We start from the raw sequence: 18,257 nt of genomic DNA on the forward strand, positions 1-18,257 counted from the left end.
ATGCAACATGGTAATATGAAGCTACATTCAAGATCAAGCAAGTTTCATATAGAGCACACTCAAAACGGAGCAATGGTTCAACACATACACTCTATACAAGTCATAGCAACAATCTGCCTAAAACAGCAACTAGGCATATTACAAGCATCAAAACAACATGCTATAGCATCCCAACATAATAACAAAAGGCATGTGCATGAAGTACTGGTAAAGCATAACAAAACATGAACACTGAGCTATCTCCAGAAATCACTAAAACATTCTCAAAAACACATGGTAAGATTGCAAATTATAACAGTTTCAGACTTTAGCAGAAATAACATCAGGTTGCAATGTTTAGAGCTATCAAACAACATGTTACATGAACTTATCATGGCAAACAAAGGCATGGCATGAACCTACTAATAGCATAGATCAAAAGACCCTTACCGACCATGAGCCAAAAAGGATCAGAAAATATGATGGCACCCATGTAAACATGGCAAGTTATATTACAGATTCATACATGGCAGGAACAACAATAAGTAGGCATGTTGGTGAGCTCGAACCACTCACCACAGAGCAATACATGGCATGGCAAGGCAACCAACAGTAAGAAGGCATGTTTGTGAAGCTAAGCATGGCAACAGCAAGGTCATAGGGTGCATGGATCACTAGAAAACAATCATGGAAACATTGAAGTTAATGTTAACAGGCTGACAACAACATCATCAAGCAACTTTAGAGCAAGATTACAACAAGCTACAGCAACCTATAAATGCAACCAGGGGCATGGATGGATAGAGGATAACATTTAGATCAAAACATGTTTATAGAACATCTCCAGATATTGCACGAAATGACTTGTACAAGCATGTTTACATAGCAACAAAATATAACAGAATCTGTCAGGAAAACAGCAACAGCAAGTGCCCTACTTAACAAGCTCAATGCAGTCACTACACAAGTCAAAAAAAATACATGGATGGCACCCCTGGAAAGATGACATGGCATAGATCAAAATACATGTAGACATCAACCTCATAGGATGCACACATCAAACATGGCAAAAATAACAAAAGAGCAACTTATAATAGTTTCAGCAGATTAACATCAATATGCACTCTACCAAGAGCATTTCGGGCATCAAGATGAGCTCAAATGAAAATGATGCAATGGAATGAAATGAAGTACTCGTCGAGGCGAACAATTTGACATATTACACGCACAAAACGGAGCTACGGATGCAGAGATACAACATGATGAACATGGCATGAAAATTACACAGACTGGGGACTTAGACGAATTTCGGGGGGAAGTCAACCTTCGGCACGGATTCCGAGGCAGGCCGGATTTCGCCGGAGAAGGCGGTCGGAGTCGAGGGAGAGGCCGGAGAAGGCTGGATCCGGCCCTCCCGTGGCCGGATCTGGCAGGGGCGACAAACGGAGCGCGCCGGGGAGCAGCGGCGGGCCGGCACGGCTCCGGTCGGCGCTCGGCCGGCGAGGGCGCGCGGCGGCGCGGCGAGGCTTGGGCGGCGCCGGCCGGGAGGAGCAGCAGCGGCGGGGCCGGCTGCGGGCGAAGTCGGCGGAGGAGCTCGGGGCACGATGGAGGCGGCGCCGGCAACGGGCGCGGCACGCTCCGGCGACGAGCGCGGGGCGGCGCCCGCGGGTCGCGGCGGCGGGGAGATGGGCCGCGGGGGGCCGCGGTCGGGCCGAGCGGGCCCGCGCGGTCGGCGGCGAAGTGGGGTGCGGCCCGGGCTGAGGTGGCGACCTCTGATTCGCCGAGGGACGGCGACGGACGTGTCCGGCGCCGGGCGGACGTGTCCGGCGCACGGAGGAAGAAGGAGGCTAGGGTTTGGACCGCAAATTCGGGGGAGGGGACTAATTTATAGGTAGAGGGAGCTAGGAGAGTCCAAATGGAGCACGGTTTTCGGCCACGCGATCGTGATCAAACGATCGAGAGCATGGAGGGGAGTTTGCTGGGTTTTGAGCCACTTTGGAAGGGGTGTTGGGCTGCAACGAAAGAGGCCTTTACGGTTACCCGGTTAACCGTTGGAGTACCAAACGACCTCCAAATGGCACGAAACTTGACAGGCGGTCTACCGGTGCTATACCAAGGCCGCTTGGCAAACCTCGGGCCATTCCGAGAAAGTTTAATACCCGCTCACAAGGAGAGACAAAAGGGGGACGCCGGAGGACATAGGAGTGCCGGATTGCAAAACGGACAACGGGGAAAATGCTCGGATGCATGAGACAAACACGTATGCAAAATGAAATGCTCATGATGACATGATAAAATGCAACACGCAAGCAAATGACATGGCAACGACGGTGAATAACTGGCGGACACCTGGCGTATCGAATCCGGGGCGTTACAACTTGCTTGTCTTTCCACTTGAAGTTCCCTTTCTTTCCCTTTGCCCTTTTTTTGAAACTAGTGATCTTGTTAACCATCAACACTTGATGCTCTTTCTTGATTTCTACCTTCGTCGATTTCATCATCATGAAGAACTCGGGAATCATTTTCATCATCCCTTGCATACTATAGTTCATCACGAAGTTCTACTAACTTGGTGATGGTGACTAGAGAACTCTGTCAATCACTATCTTATTTGGAAGATTAACTCCCACTTGATTCAAGCGATTGTAGTACCCATACAATTTGAGCACATGCTCACTAGTTGAGCGATTCTCCTCCATCTTTTAGCCATAGAACGTGTTGGAGACTTCATATCTCTCAACTCGGGTATTTTCTTAAAATATTAACTTCAACTCCTGAAACATCTCATATGGTCCATGAAGTTCAAAACATCTTTGAAGTCCTGATTCTAAGCCATAAAGTATGGTGCACAAAACTATCAAGTAGTCATCATATTGAGCTAGCCAAACGTTCATAACGTCTGCATCTGCTCCTGCAATAGGTCTGTCACCTAGCGGTGCATTAAGGACATAATTCTTTTGTGCAGCAATGAGGATAAACCTCAGATCGCGGATCCAATCTGCATCATTGCTACTAACATTTTTCAACACAATTTTCTCTAGGAACATATCAAAATAAACATATGAAAGCAACAACGCAAGCTATTGATCTTACAACATAATTTGCAAAATACTACCAGGACTAAGTTCATGATAAATTTAAGTTCAATTAATCATATACTTAAGAACTCCCACTTAGACAGACATCTCTCTAGTCATCTAAGTGATCACGTGATCCAAATCAACTAAACCATAACCGATCATCACGTGAGATGGAGTAGTTTTCAATGGTGAACATCACTATGTTGATCATATCTACTATATGATTCACGCTTGACCTTTCGGTTTCCGTGCTCCGAGGCCATATCTGCATATGCTAGGCTCGTCAAGTTTAACCTGAGTAATCCGCATGTGCAAAACTGGCTTGCACCCGTTGTAGATGGACGTAGAGCTTATCACACCCAATCATCACGTGGTGTCTGGGCACGACGAACTTTGGCAACGGTGCATACTCAGGGATTCTTGATAATTAGTGAGAGATCATCTTAAAATGTTACCGTCAATCAAAGCAAGAATAAGATGTATAATAGATAAACATCATATGCAATCAAAATATGTGACATGATATGGCCATGATCATCTTGCGCCTTTGATCTCCATCTCCAAAGTAATGTCATGATCTCTATCGTCACCGTCACGACACCATGATCTTCATCATCTTGATCTATATCAATGTGTCGTCACATGGTCGTCTCGCCAACTATTTCTCTTGCAACTATTGCTATCGCATAGCGATAAAGTAAAGCAATTATTTGGCACTTGCATCTTATGCAATAAAGAGACAACCATAGGGCTTCTGCCAGTTGCCGATAACTTCAACAAAACATGATCATCTCATACAACAACTTATATTTTATCACGTCTTGACCATATCACATCACAACATGCCCCGCAAAAACAAGTTAGACGTCCTCTACTTTGTTGTTGCAAATTTTACGTGGCTGCTACGGGCTGAGCAAGAACCGTTCTTACCTACACATCAAAAACCACAACGATAGTTCGTCAAGTTGGTGCTGTTTTAACCTTCGCAAGGACCGGGCGTAGCCACACTCGGTTCAACTAAAGTTGGAGAAACAGACACCCGCTAGTCACCTGTGTGCAAAGCACAACGGTAAAACCAGTCTCGCGTAAGCGTACGCGTAATGTCGGTCCGGGCTGCTTCATCCAACAATACCGCCGAACCAAAGTATGACATGCTGGTAAGCAGTATGACTTGTATCGCCCACAACTCACTTGTGTTCTACTCGTGCATATAACATCAATGCATAAAACCTAGGCTCGGATGCCACTGTTGGGGAACGTAGTAATTTCAAAAAAATTCCTACGCACATGCAAGATCATGGTGATGCATAGCAACGAGAGGGGGGAGTGTTGTCTACGTACCCTCGTAGACCGAAGCGGAAGCGTTGACGCAACGTAGAGGAAGTAGTCGTACGTCTTCCCGGTCCAACCGATCCAAGCACCGTTACTCTGGCACCTCCGAGTTCTTGACACACGTACAACTCAATGACGCACCCCGGGCTCCGATCCAGCAAAGCTTTGGGGAGGAGTTCCGTCAGCACGACGGCGTGGTGACGATCTTGATGTTTAACTGTCGCAGGGCTTCACCTAAGCACCGCTACAATATGACCGAGTTATAATATCATGGAGGGGGGCACCGCACACGGCTAAGGAACGATCACGAAGATCAACTTGTGTGTCCTGGGATGCCCCCCTGCCCCCGTATATAAAAGAGTGGAGGAGGGGAGGGCCGGCCCTCTCTATGGCGCGCCCTAGGGGAGTCCTACTCCCACCGGGAGTAGGATTCCCCCTTTCCTAGTCCAACTAGGAGTCCTTCCATGTATTAGGAGTAGGAGTCAAGGAAGGGGAAGAGAGAAGGGAAGGAAGGAGGGGGTGCGGCCCCTCCCCCTAGTCCAATTTGGACTAGGCCATGGGGGGGCGCGCGGCCTGCTCTAGGCAGCCCCTCTCTCTTTTCCGTATGGCCCAATAAGGCCCAATACTTCTCCCCGGCGAATTCTCGTAACTCTCCGGTACTCCGATAAATACCCGAATCACTCGGAACCTTTTCAAACTCCGAATATAGTTGTCCAATATATCGATCTTTACGTCTCGACCATTTCAAGACTCCTCGTCATGTCCTGGATCTCATCCGGGACTCCGAACTCCTTCGGTACATCAAAACTCATAAACTCATAATATAACTGTCATCGAAACCTTAAGCGTGCGGACCCTACGGTTCGAGAACAATGTAGACATGACCGAGACACGTCTCCGGTCAATAACCAATAGCGGGACCTAGATGCCCATATTGGTTCCTACATATTCTACGAAGATCTTTATCGGTCAGACCGCATAACAACATACGTTGTTCCCTTTGTCATCGGTATGTTACTTGCCCGAGATTCGATCGTCGGTATCCAATACCTAGTTCAATCTCATTACCGGCAAGTCTCTTTACTCGTTCTGTAATACATCATCTCGCAACTAACTCATTAGTTTCAATGCTTGCAAGGCTTAAGTGATGTGCATTACCGAGAGGGCCCAGAGATACCTCTCCGACATTCGGAGTGACAAATCCTAATCTCGAAATACGCCAACCCAACAAGTACCTTTGGAGACACCTGTAGAGCACCTTTATAATCACCCAGTTACGTTGTGACGTTTGGTAGCACACAAAGTGTTCCTCCGGTAAACGGGAGTTGCATAATCTCATAGTCATAGGAACATGTATAAGTCATGAAGAAAGCAATAGCAACATTCTAAACGATCGGGTGCTAAGCTAACGGAATGGGTCATGTCAATCAGATCATTCAACTAATGATGTGATCCCATTAATCAAATAACAACTCTTTGTCCATGGTTAGGAAACATAACCATCTTTGATTAACAAGCTAGTCAAGTAGAGGCATACTAGTGACACTCTGTTTGTCTATATTCACACATGTATTATGTTTCCGGTTAATACAATTCTAGCATGAATGATAAACAATTATCATGAAATAAGGAAATAAATAATAACTTTATTATTGCCTCTAGGGCATATTTCCTTCAAGCTTGATTATTTTTACCCTCTAACCAGATGGTGATTGGGCGATGGTCTGAATGTCTCGGATCCCCATTTACAACTTTGTATGAAGTGAACTTGTTGCACCAGTCTTGATTGCCGACTGCTCTATCCAACCTTTCCTTGATGTATTTGCTCGCTATGTGACTGTGATTTCGCCACGTGAATTTATCTCCTGTGTATCCTAAATCTCTAAGGCCACATTCAGCTAGTGCTAACCTAAATCTCTCCATTGCTGCTTGTGGTCTATCAGGCCCGCCCCTTTTCTCATGGGTATATAGTACTTCGTTAAAATCCCCGGTGCATAGCCACGGTAGTCTCAACTATTGATTCAAGATGTTTAGCAATTTCCAGGTCACATTTTTCCTTTGGCTTACTGATTCCCCATAAATCCCAGTAAACCGCCATATGAATTCGTCTCCCTCAACAACTTCCACATCTATGTGGTATCTTGAGAGGCTACGAAGCTCAATATTGACATCTTTCTTCCACAATAAAGCCAAACCTTTGCTTTTCCCTTCACAACTCCTTGCGATCATATTGCTCATACCTAGCTTCCATTTAAAACTCTCCATTCGCTTCCCGTATAGGTTTGTTTCCGACAGGAAGAGAATGTCGGGGTCCTCCCGCTTCTGTAGATCCAGAGCCCTCTCACTACCGGGCCGTTCCCCAACCCCCGACAGTTCTAGGTCGTTATCCTCATTGGGCCCTGCGGGATTGGTCCGCCAATCCCGCTTTCAAGTCAAGTTTAGGCTCTTCGACCGTACCTGTTCCTTTTTCCTCTCCAGTAGTTGTTTCAGCTATCATCACCTTCATACGCTTTTTCCCTGGTTCTAGTATATCATCTATCTCAATGTAGTCCGTACCACGCTTCCTTGAGTCTGGGATCAACTTGGTTTGTTCCTGGGCGCTCTATGTCCGTTCTTGCCTCTTGATGATTACTTTCTTGCTCTTCTTCCTACTCTCCTGAGCATTGTCCTCACTTGCACATTTTCCATAGTCTCTTTGTGCCACCCCTGCTTCTTTCTCTACCTCCCTGGTTATATCCTTACTTAACAATTCAGCTGCTTCATGTTGTGCATTCTCTCCTTTTGGTTGTCCCATGTCAGTTCCTGCCCTATTCTCACCCTGCTCTTTTGCTGCTCCTTTGTCAACAACCATTGCTTCTTGTTTATTTCCTTCATTATTTCGCTCGTCCGAAAAGGTTTCCATCTTCTCCTTCAGGAGTTTATCCTGTGTTTCTTCATTAAAGTCAAGTCTCTTCCCTTTTACTCGTTGTTCAGTAACTCCATTTCCAATTTTCATGGGGCTGGTAACTTCCTTTTCCTCATTTGCTTTAGCTCTTACCTCTCCTTCTTGGCTTGTCGAGCTTTTCTTCCATGAGATAGCATCACTGCCTTTCTTACTTCCTCGGCCCCCTTCACTATTGTTTGTCCAGAAGCCCGCTCTGTCATTTGAACTCCTACTCTTCTCCTCATCGCCTTTCGTAATTTAAGTGAATCCGAAAGCTTCTTGCTTCGTTTCAAAATAGACTTTTTCTTAGGTTTTGCTGGGCCTGGGCCATCCGAAGAAAGCCCAGTAACGACAGCAAAGAAATCCCCCACGTCCAAGGGCATGGATGAAGATTTCGTGAAGGCCGAGCCTCCTCTTGTAATTTCCCTCCCCGCCGAGAAGACAAAATTTCCCACTCCACTCGAATTAAAACCCTAGCGGCTACACCTTCGTTCCCCGCCGCCTCGTCCACCCGTCGCCGGCGCGCCGCCACTGCCACCGCCAGCGAGATTGCCACCTGAGAGGTCCCGCGTCCTCGTGCTGTTCCCGGCTCTACCTTCGCCGCGGCCACCATGATCTGTGCAAGTAAGCTCCTGCCTCAGCCCCCCATCCTTTATTTTCTTCAAAACCCTAGCTACCCGATCCGTCTTCCCGTGCGCTAATTCGTCTTCCGTTGCCTCTACGTTTCGGCCTGAAGTCTCCGGCGAGGTGCCGGATGAGCCGGTGGTATCAAAGAGGTCGGGGCTCCTCTTTGAGCGGCGGCTCATCGAGCGCTACATTGAGGTCGGTAATACGTCTTAGATCTCGCCTCTCATTTCTTTATCCTGTTTGCGCTAAGATTGCGTGGGTTGCTGTGGCGCAGGACCATGGAAAGTGTCCAGTTACGAAGGAGGAACTCTCCATGGACGACATCGTGCTGGTGAAGACCAACAAGGTGAGGCCTCTCTGGAATTCTAACAAATTTTCGAAATTGCATGCTCCGTAGATTATCCTATGCCATATCCTCCTATGTGGCGGCACTAAACTAATTAGCTAAAAGTAACTTGCCACATCACCCCTCAAATATTCAGGGATTCAATCTTTGAAAAACCCACTGATGAGCTCTATTGTTCACAGGTCGTGAGGCCCAGGCCTCTGCAGGCTGCAAGCATTCCCGGACTCCTTGGAATCTTTCAAAACGTAAGTGGAATTCTGAATATCTAAATTGATTCTGAACTGTTGATAATCATTGTTGTCTTGTTAGTTTACTATAGCGTGTTATAATTATAGGTCAAACACCCACAGTGAATTCATAGTGTGCTTCTAACGTCAAAGATAAACAGTTCTGGGCTTCCTTCAAGCTGCAACACCGTGGAGCTGCTTAAGTCTATTCTTTAGCATCTACAGAGATATAACTTGACTAAGCTAGAGCTAGAAAAATTGCCTGCTCATCAGTTATATTTAATGTGGAATCAGGAACTCTGCTATATATTTGTTGATCCATCCTTTTTTTTGTACGTTTTCATATTTGTCCTACAGTCAGAACGATCACATTTAATAATCCTCAAATTCTGTTGATAATATTTCCCTTGATGTTGAAGTCTGCACTATGGTACTATTTCCCTGACCCCTGCCATACTCTCACGAACTAGTTTATCTCTGATTTTGCAGGAGTGGGATGCTCTTATGCTTTCTAATTTTGCTTTGGAGCAGCAGCTTCACACAGCAAGACAAGAACTTAGTCATGCGTTATACCAGGTCTTTGTTTGACCAATGCAATTATTTCTTCTCAATTCATGCAAAAAATGTTAAGGAAATTTCCCTGCAAGTCAAATAGTAAGGAAGCAATTGTTTTCTTCTTAGAAATCTCAGTCCGTGTTAATTCATAGCAAATGGACCATCAACTTTCGTGGACCGAGGTCCTGCTGGAAGAATCTGAGCTTCCTATAGGTTCATAGTTAGGCTGCTGTGGATTGTTTTTCAACATTTGAGTGACTCCACTCGTTTTACAAATTGGCTGGTGATAGATGCACCAGAATGTCGAATCATTCATTGTTGAAGCCCTGCTTAGAATTGTTCATACTGGAATTGTAGCTTAACTTGAGTTATGCACAAACTGAATATGATTTTAGAAGGCGTTTCAAACCAATGCTTTAATTACTTATGTAGACTCAATTATTTTGAAACTTTTGATGCGATGAGTTCGTTTTGTCGTGGGCCTTCAAATCAACTTGTATCTTACATTCTTAGAACTGAAAACAAGCTAGCAATTATTTACAGCTGGTCTTTTATGCTTGTAGTTGTGCTTATGTGGGTAGAAATGGTTGACCGCTTATGTGGGTAGCACTAGCACACGTGAACATCTTATATGACAAAGTGGTCAAATGTTATTGGCCTTTATGTGCTGACCTGTCTAACTTCACAAGTAACCAGTTATTACCAAATCTTGCCCTCTCTGTAGTCAACTGGTCATCATGATTATCTGTACTGTAATATGACCTTGGAATCTGTCTGCTTTAACCATTGTACCCTCTCTTCTCCTGTGCGCCAATAGTCAAATTGATCTGCACTCTTCAATTTATGTTTTCTTAACTTGAATAAATATTAAACATTCATACCCCACCCATCCCTAAATAGATTTTATTCTAGGATTTGGATAACAATAAAGTAGACATATAGTACCATATTACCCTCGCGCAGCCCCTCATTACTCCATTTATTGCTCTTGGGATGATGTATGCTCCTCTAGTTTGGATTAATAAATGAACTGTTAACAGCTGAAAGGAGAGGTATGCAAATAAAAGACGGTGCAATTAAATCTCGAATTGTAGAATGGCATGTATTATTTAGGAACGAAAATCGGAAGGTGGAATGGCATGTATTCAGTATATTGTGTAAAGCTAATCTAGTTTTTTTTAGCATAAATCTTATTTATGAAACTGTGTATTGAGGTTGTCTGGGTTGTCAAGTTTGATCTACGCAAACTTTATTAAGCCAAGCTATTTTTTTCAATGCTTGATTTAATCTAGCAGACTTGTATGTTCATATTTACTTGTTCAAACTCAGTTATAGTCTTCCATGAAAGAACATTACTCATCTGCCCTCCGTTTACTAGTTTGTTTTTGCCCCTTCCAGCATGATGCTGCTTGCCGTGTTATAGCCAGATTAAAGAAGGAAAGAGATGAGTCTAGAGCACTTTTGGCTCTAGCTGAGAGACAGATTCCTGCGTCGATGGCGGGAGTTGCACCTGCAGCTGTCGTTTCCAATGGAAAAAGAGGTTCATACTGCTTGAAGCTGTGCAAGTATATCCTTAGGTATAGTTTTTTAATTTCTCATAGTTAAGCTTTGTTGGATACAGCAATGGAGGATGAAATTGGCCCTGATGGGAAGAAGATACGCCCTGGTATCAATCCTGTCATGATCGATGAACTAACAGAGTGTAATACCATGCTTTCTGCCCAGCGTAAGAAACGACAGGTACGCACCCCACTGCATAGCTACAACAGAAATTAGTTTACAACTATATATTATGTGTTGGTTGTTTTCAAAGTAATGACCTCTCTAAAGAGTTAGCTTGTTCGGTGTTAGCATTATGCAGGGAGTAGCTTTATCTTATAGGGAGTGTAACAGGTGAAAAGGGACCTAGAGTTGAAAATCTGAATTTCATCCCTGCCCACAAGATCAGTGGCGAAGCCATGCCCCCCCACCCAAGGTTGATAAAATTGTAGACACCTATCAAATTTTCATGGAAAACAGCAAAACGTTCTATTTGCCCCCCTCCCCCCTCCCCAAAAGAAAGTCTGGAACCCCATGGCATACTTGGCATATAAGCTATCCCGAACTATGCATCTGATTTTGTTTTAGGGTTTGGATATGATGAACATGAAGAGCACATACGCGCTATTGACATCTGAGACCTCGTCTTGGCATATTTTTCATCATTTCTAATATGAAAATCTTTGTATTGCTCATTTCCTCTGGCCTGAACAAAGGGATTTTTCGTGCCCCAGTTTGAATGTGAAGAATTGTGGAACATTTTGGATCTGAAACGACAAATTACTTGCTTCAGACACAACGAATCAGGAAACTAATTGGTAATCAAGATTATTATTTCTTCATTTGGATCCAAACAAAGCTTCCAGATAAAATGTAAGAGAACATTAGATAAGCGGAGGTGCATGCGGCAGCATCGGTTCTGGCGGGGAGCAAAGCCGCCTTAGGAGTGCACATGTAGGTGTCAGTCACAAGGAGGTGGCACATGTAGGTGTCAGTCACAAGGAGGTGGCACATGTAGGTGTCAGTCACAAGGAGGTGGCACTGGGTAGAGGAGGCCCCCGCCGAATCGAGGGGAGAAGTGTGCCAGGGCCACCTTGTGGTGGAGGACCTTCAGAGAAGGATGTTGGCATCCACATCCGACAGTGATTCTAATTCAGGAGGATGTTTGCATCAACATCAGACAGCCTGATTGTGAGAGGAAGATGGAGGAAGAGAAAAAGTGTGTGTGAGAGAGAGGGCAGGGAAGTGAGGAATAGAGGAGACTGGGGGTTCTTTTAAGAAAGTGTGTGTGTGTGTGTGTGTGTGGAAGATCTGCCTGTTTTTTTTTTTTTTGAGAGTACGCCTAGGCGTAAGATCTGCCTGTTTGAAATGCAATTGAATGGTGTGGCTTGGTATTTTCCAAAAGATGTGGATTTGCACATAATATGTTCCCTTATCTTGTATGAATGCACTTTTGTAAAACTAGTTATGACTTGTTGGTGAAATGAGTCAGCAATCCTATCTGTCTTCTCTCAGGTACCACCAAGTTTGGCATCAATTGATGAACTGGAGAGATATACTCAGATCTCTAGTCATCCACTCCACAAGACAAATAAGCCAGGCATTTTGTCTATGGATATCCATCCGTCAAAGGTTAGATTATAATTTGGCTATGTGTTCATCCTATTGAGTTAAACTGCATATGAGGTTACACATTAATTGAAGTGCGCACCATCACATTAATACATTTACTTGTGTCGGGCAATATGATGCGTTATGTGGAGCAGGACTTCACAAATGTGGATTTGTTCATTTACTTTGATGTCAAAGTGATTGAGTTATTCATTTACTGGATTCTTAATCTGGATTAACAGGACATAGTTGCAACTGGGGGTATCGATACGAATGCAGTGCTATTTGATAGGACATCTGGTCAAATCCTGTGCACACTTGCTGGTCACTCCAAGAAGGTCTTTCCCCCAAGTGCTTCTGATGCATCCTTAATTTACTATATTTCATATATTTGTCGGAGTTAAATTGTAACATGTGAACTTTCTAATGACAGATAACCACCTTGAAATTTGTTCCACGGGATGAGCTCGTGGTAACTGGATCAGCAGATAAGGTATGCCACTTTCTGATGCGTCTAATTACTCACAAATATGGTTAAAACAATCAGATGCTGATTTTATTTGCCTCTCGACTGTCATGTTGTAATTATGGGGCTTGTGATTTGTGCATGAAATAGACAATGGCCTTCCTTTTTCATATCTATCCTGACAAGCATGGATTGCTTATTTGCACCTTGTGTTTGCTCGTGTTCAGAGGTAACAAACTAGGTAAAAATATGCCAATACAACCAGGTTTCCAGTTCTAGTGCCAGTAGAATTCATAGTTGTACATGATCATGTTCTGATATAAATTGCAAGAATGATCCAACTCAATCTAAAGACTGAGCTGGGCATGACACTTTGGCTTTGATTTAGGCCAACCGAACCGACTTCATACCTGACTGCTGGGCATGGCTCTTAATCCAAAACAGCTAAGCAGTTTTTAGTCAGCTATTTGGACCCAACCAACACCCATCTAAACAGACTCGTTCAAATATGTAAAAACCCTATTACCGCACTAATCCCACCTTCTACCTGGTGAGATCAATTGCACTAGTGTCTACTTGTAATCATAATTGGAGGTCATCTATCTAGAAAAAAAATTATATAAGGCTTTAGCTCATGCCAGAAACCTTCTGTTAACATATAGGTGTAGCTGCCTGCTTACGCTGGTCAGTAAACTACTACCACTTTTCCAAGTCGTGTAATATTTCATACATGCTCGCTTGTTGATAGCAAGTTGAAAAGTTGCTATGGTTTTAATGAACCTGCTGATGTTACTCCTGCTATATAAATGGATTGCTTTGCATTTGTTGCACTCATAAGAAACACAGGACCTGATCAGTCTTCTGAGCCCCCTCTAGCACGAAGCCTGAGGGTTTGAATTATACGAGCATATCAGTTTTGGTAGTTTAAGTTATTGCTGACCTTTTTGCAAATGCTGCAGACTGTTCGGATTTGGCAAGGGGGTGAGGAGGGAAACTACAGTTGCATCCATACATTGAAAGATCATACCGCCGAGGTTAGTGTTCACTCTTCAGGTGGATCTTGCTTTTGCTAAGCAGATCACACATGCTTGAGTTTATAATTTCCTATCTTCAGAACTATGGTTTAAGGATTGCTGATATTCTTATTACATTCATATACATCATTCCATTTTCTGATATTATATTCTTGGTATGTTATGGCGCTGCTAGAAGGAGGGCGCGAGAGGGCTGGCCGGGGGCCTTTTGCCCACGGCCAGGCAAGAGGGAAGGGATTTCCTTCTTAATTCTTGCTTGATTAGATTGATACATCTCCTCTCTTTATATAGAGAGGTTTACTTGACTCCCAAGCAAGGCTTACTTGACCCCTAAGCAAGCGACCCTTATCTCTAATTAACCCGAAGACTAATGGGCCCATTAGGCCCATTACGTACTCGTAACACTACACCCCACCTGGACATGCAGCTTGTCCTCGAGCTGCAGCCTAACCAACTTATAACCATGACTCGACGCAACACAAACCTAACACCTAAAAACAAGCCTTTTACATCTCGGCTTGTTTTATTATTCTCAACCTGAAATGGACTAGGTCGCTGATGCTTTATTTTGGACCCCTTAACAAAAAGTGGACACCATCCGCACGTCGGACGTGCACGTGTACAGCCACTTGGATCCCATGGACACCACCTGGACAAAAGGAGTGCATGTGTATGACCACCTGGAAGTGGTCGCAAGAGTGACCAGCAGAGGCGCCCTCGCGGCGGCCGGTGGCGGAATGCAGTGGTGCTACACGGTGCGCTGCTGTCGGTGACACCATGCCTTCTCCCTGCCGGACGACTGTTGGTTCGCACCGCACAGGGAAGAGTGGAGGGCTTGTGATGGAGAATGACGAGGAGGGGTGCGCCCCCCCAACCGCCGATGTCGCAGACTTTGAGGTCGCTGCCCGCGGGGAAAACAGTAGGCCCGCCGCCCTTGGGGGAAACCGCATGCCCAAGATCCCCGACGCAGCGGATGAGATCGAGGTACTCTATGCAGCGAAGGGCAACTTGGAGGAGCGACAGCTGCAAACCACGCATCTCCCGCACACGCCGACGCGCTAGGAGGCCGCGCGCAGCAGCCTGCAACCTCACCGCCGCCGACATGTGGCAGGTAGCGATCCAATAAGGAAGCGGTGACGGCGACGGCGGGGACTGGACTTGGTGGAGCGGGACTCCCGCCGGCGCGGTCGATGCGGGGCCGGAGCTGACCGGCGGTGGCTGCTGCGGCGGAGCGCAGGGCGCGGCGGAGGCCGCCAGGAGCGGCGGCTGCCACTGCAGCCAGGGCTGGGCGGTGGTGGCGATGGATGGCAGCTGCGCTGCAGCTGCAGTGGCCCGGCGAGCGCGGCGAAGGCCGCCTGGTGTGGCGGCTGCCACGGCGGCGCGGAGGCGGCGATGGGAGCCGGCGTCGGCCACTGCGGGGCAGCGGTGGGCGGCGGCGGTAGCTGCAGTTGGGGCTGCAGCGTCCCAGCGAACGCCGCGGAGGCCCCTGGATGTGGCGAGTACCACGGTAGGGCCGGCGGCCCGATGGCGGCGGTCGGCGGCAGGGGCGGCGGCGGCCCGTAGGGGCTGGCCAGGTACAGCCGGATCCCCTGGACGGCTGTGACGAGGTCGTTGAGGACCCCGGTGATCTCCTCCGGGGTGTAGGCGGCGGCCGGTGGTGCGGTGGCGGCGCCAAAGGATGCGACCAGCGGCGCGGACGGGGAGGGCAGCGGCGCGGTGTAGATGGCCAGCGGCGCGGTGGTGACGGTCGGCAGCGGAAGCGACGGGTGGGCGGCGGCGAAGACATGATCGGAACTGAGCTATCTGATACCAAATTGTTATGGCGCTGCTGGAAGGAGGGCGCAAGAGGGCCGGCCAGGGGCCTTTTGCCCACGGCCAGGCAAGAGGGAAGGGATTTCCTTCTTAATTCTTGCTTGATTAGATTGATACATCTCCTCTCTTTATATAGAGGTTTACTTGACTCCCAAGCAAGGCTTACTTGACCCCTAAGCAAGCGACCCTTATCTCTAATTAACCCTAAGACTAATGGGCCCATTAGGCCCATTACGTACTCTAACAGTATCATATTAGATTCGAAAACATTTAGAAACTTGGTAGCAAAGGTCTATTTTCTGTTCTGATTTATTTCTCATGTTGAGGAACAATGGACAACAAAAAAAGAGACAGAAGTTCTACACTATGCTTGAAACAAAAATTCACACATCAGATACCTTTCTTCAAGTTTTCTTGTTCATTGCAACATTAGCTGTTGACCTGTTAGTCTGTTATACAATTAATTCATTTTCTGCTGTTACATCTAAAAACGCCCCTTTTTTTGCGGGCCATTGTTAATAATATTTTCTTTTGTTCTTATCGTTTTGGACTCATTTTAAAATGTCTCTGATGGTGAACAAAATATGTATTTTTAACTCACCCTTTCTTTAAAAAAATAATTAAAAAATCTCAGGTCGAAGCTGTTACTGTGCATGCGACTCAGAAGTACTTTGTGACCGCTGCCAAGGATAATACTTGGTGCTTCTATGATATTTCAACTGGGTCTTGCCTCTCACAGGTCCACTCACATAGACTACAATCATCATTGTGTGCACTTGCATACATGTGTATTCAGTGCTAAAATCTTTTTTATTAGGTTGGCGAGGCTTCAGGACAAGAGGGATATACATCTGCGTCTTTCCACCCAGATGGTCTTATCCTTGGAACAGGAACTACTGAAGCTGTTGTCAAAATTTGGGATGTTAAGACTCAGGTTGGTACTGCAATTGTTTTCAGGAATAATTTCAGATGGTCATGCATATGTCGGTGCTTGAAATATACTACCCCCGTCCCAAAATATAAGACGTTTTTGCAGTTCAAATTTGAACTGCAACAACGTCTTACATTTTGGGACGGAGGTAGTATTTCCTAATGAACATTTTTTTTGTCTGTAGTCCAATGTTGCAAAGTTTGAGGGGCATGCTGGACCTGTCACTGCTATGTCCTTCTCTGAAAATGGTTACTTCCTGGCGGTATGCCTGTTACCATAAAACAATGTGCACAAGTGTTAGATGTCTTTGTTATTCTGATATTTTCACCATCCCCTTGCAGACTGCTGCTCTTGATGGTGTCAAGCTTTGGGATTTAAGGAAATTGAGAAATTTTAGGACTTTCTCGCCATATGATTCGGACACGCCGACAAATTCTGGTAAGGAACTTTGTACGTCACTTCTGTGCTCCATTCAGTAGTAAACTTTAGAACATATAAGTTGTGAATACTGCCTTGTGCATGGCTACAGCTAGTTATGCCACTTCTGTGCTCCATACGTCACTCCTTAGACTCGTCACAATTCCATGTTGACATGTTATTTACATAGTTATCTTGGATTGTGATGGGCATGTTTTTAGTTTATGGCTATGGCTTCAATTCTATTTCTATGTTGCATTGATGCCTTCTCTTCTGTTCTGCAGTGGAATTTGATTTTAGCGGTACCTACCTTGCTGTTGCTGGTTCAGATATAAGGTATGCTCTTGATTTCCTGGCATTTTGGCATTGCTTATGGAGGGGAATCTATTGATAGGTCTAGACTTCCTTGCAAAAATAAAATAAAATCCATCCTTCTTTCAGTTGTGTGTTACAATGTAAAACTAAACATTTACAATTTCCAATCTGTCTTTTACAGGGTTTACCAAGTAGCCAACGTCAAGACGGAATGGAATCTTATCAAGACCTTGCCAGATTTGTCAGGAACAGGTTTGCACTCCTTCCTGGCCCTGATTACGTTGGACATGCATGTAGAGTTGAGGTGAAGTAACTTCATTCTTGTGAATCGTGTCCTTCCACAGGGAAAGTGACTTCTGCGAAGTTTGGCACTGACGCCAAATATATCGCCGTCGGCTCTATGGACCGTAACCTGAGGATATTTGGGCTTCCTGGAGATGATCAAATGGACGATGATGCAAAACCATCGGCCGAGTGAGGAAATGCAGTATATCTGGTTTTTACTTGTTTGATGCTCCCTGCGCTCTCTTTTGGTAGTGGATGGATGGGTTGCGTACGAGGAAAAGCAGGGTCCTCAGGGAGCAATGGCGTGGGCTTCCGCCGATGTAAACAGACCGCGACATTATTGTATTGTAGGCTTCACTAATTTTCTAATGAGGATATAATTTGTTTTGAAGAGGAATACAATCTCAAAGGGCTCGTGCCACGCGCACGCAAGTTTCTTTTACCGTTGTGCCACGAGGCCGTTATTTGATGAATTAATGAGATTTTAATGAACATGCATTATGCATTTTCTACTAAAAGATGTCGGAAATGTTAACGCCCACACGTGTGGGCGTTTGCACATCGCCCACACGCCTCCACCATCATTCATTTTGCCACGTATGAATAGATGACATCAGCAGATTTTTTTTGGTTTTCGGCTTGAAAATGTTGTATCTTCTAAATAAAAAAGCGAACTAAAAATCTGTTTTCATCATTAAATCCGTCTTGACGAGATCTTCAAAACTAGACCCCATGTTAATATGTTTCGACGATTTTTTTTTGCCAGAAGTTGCCATGA

The 18,257-nt window shown here is 45.4% G+C and overlaps 1 protein-coding gene across 1 annotated transcript; it reads left to right on the forward strand.

The window, feature by feature from the left end:
* The first annotated feature begins 7,683 nt into the window (after window positions 1–7,683).
* LOC123120295 (pre-mRNA-processing factor 19) lies at window positions 7,684–17,921 on the forward strand. The gene is made up of 18 exons (XM_044540268.1): window positions 7,684–7,938; window positions 8,051–8,136; window positions 8,216–8,287; window positions 8,470–8,532; window positions 9,004–9,090; window positions 10,468–10,609; window positions 10,691–10,809; window positions 12,124–12,240; window positions 12,462–12,557; window positions 12,653–12,712; window positions 13,645–13,719; window positions 16,166–16,270; window positions 16,349–16,465; window positions 16,647–16,724; window positions 16,804–16,900; window positions 17,164–17,215; window positions 17,376–17,446; window positions 17,539–17,921. Exons 1-18 carry the CDS (start codon window positions 7,926–7,928, stop codon window positions 17,670–17,672), a joined length of 1,584 nt encoding a protein of 527 aa, XP_044396203.1. The 5' UTR covers window positions 7,684–7,925; the 3' UTR covers window positions 17,673–17,921.
* Window positions 17,922–18,257: the final 336 nt, after the last annotated feature.

This window comes from Triticum aestivum, chromosome 1B (genome assembly GCF_018294505.1).
Source record: "Triticum aestivum cultivar Chinese Spring chromosome 1B, IWGSC CS RefSeq v2.1, whole genome shotgun sequence".
NCBI lineage: Eukaryota > Viridiplantae > Streptophyta > Magnoliopsida > Poales > Poaceae > Triticum > Triticum aestivum.

Excerpts from the sequence above, each read along its gene's own strand:
- LOC123120295 (XM_044540268.1), top strand. Across the intron at positions 16,466-16,646 it reads TTTGGGATGTTAAGACTCAG|TCCAATGTTGCAAAGTTTGA; the intron begins GTTGGTACTGCA and ends TTTTGTCTGTAG. Across the intron at positions 16,725-16,803 it reads AAAATGGTTACTTCCTGGCG|ACTGCTGCTCTTGATGGTGT; the intron begins GTATGCCTGTTA and ends ATCCCCTTGCAG.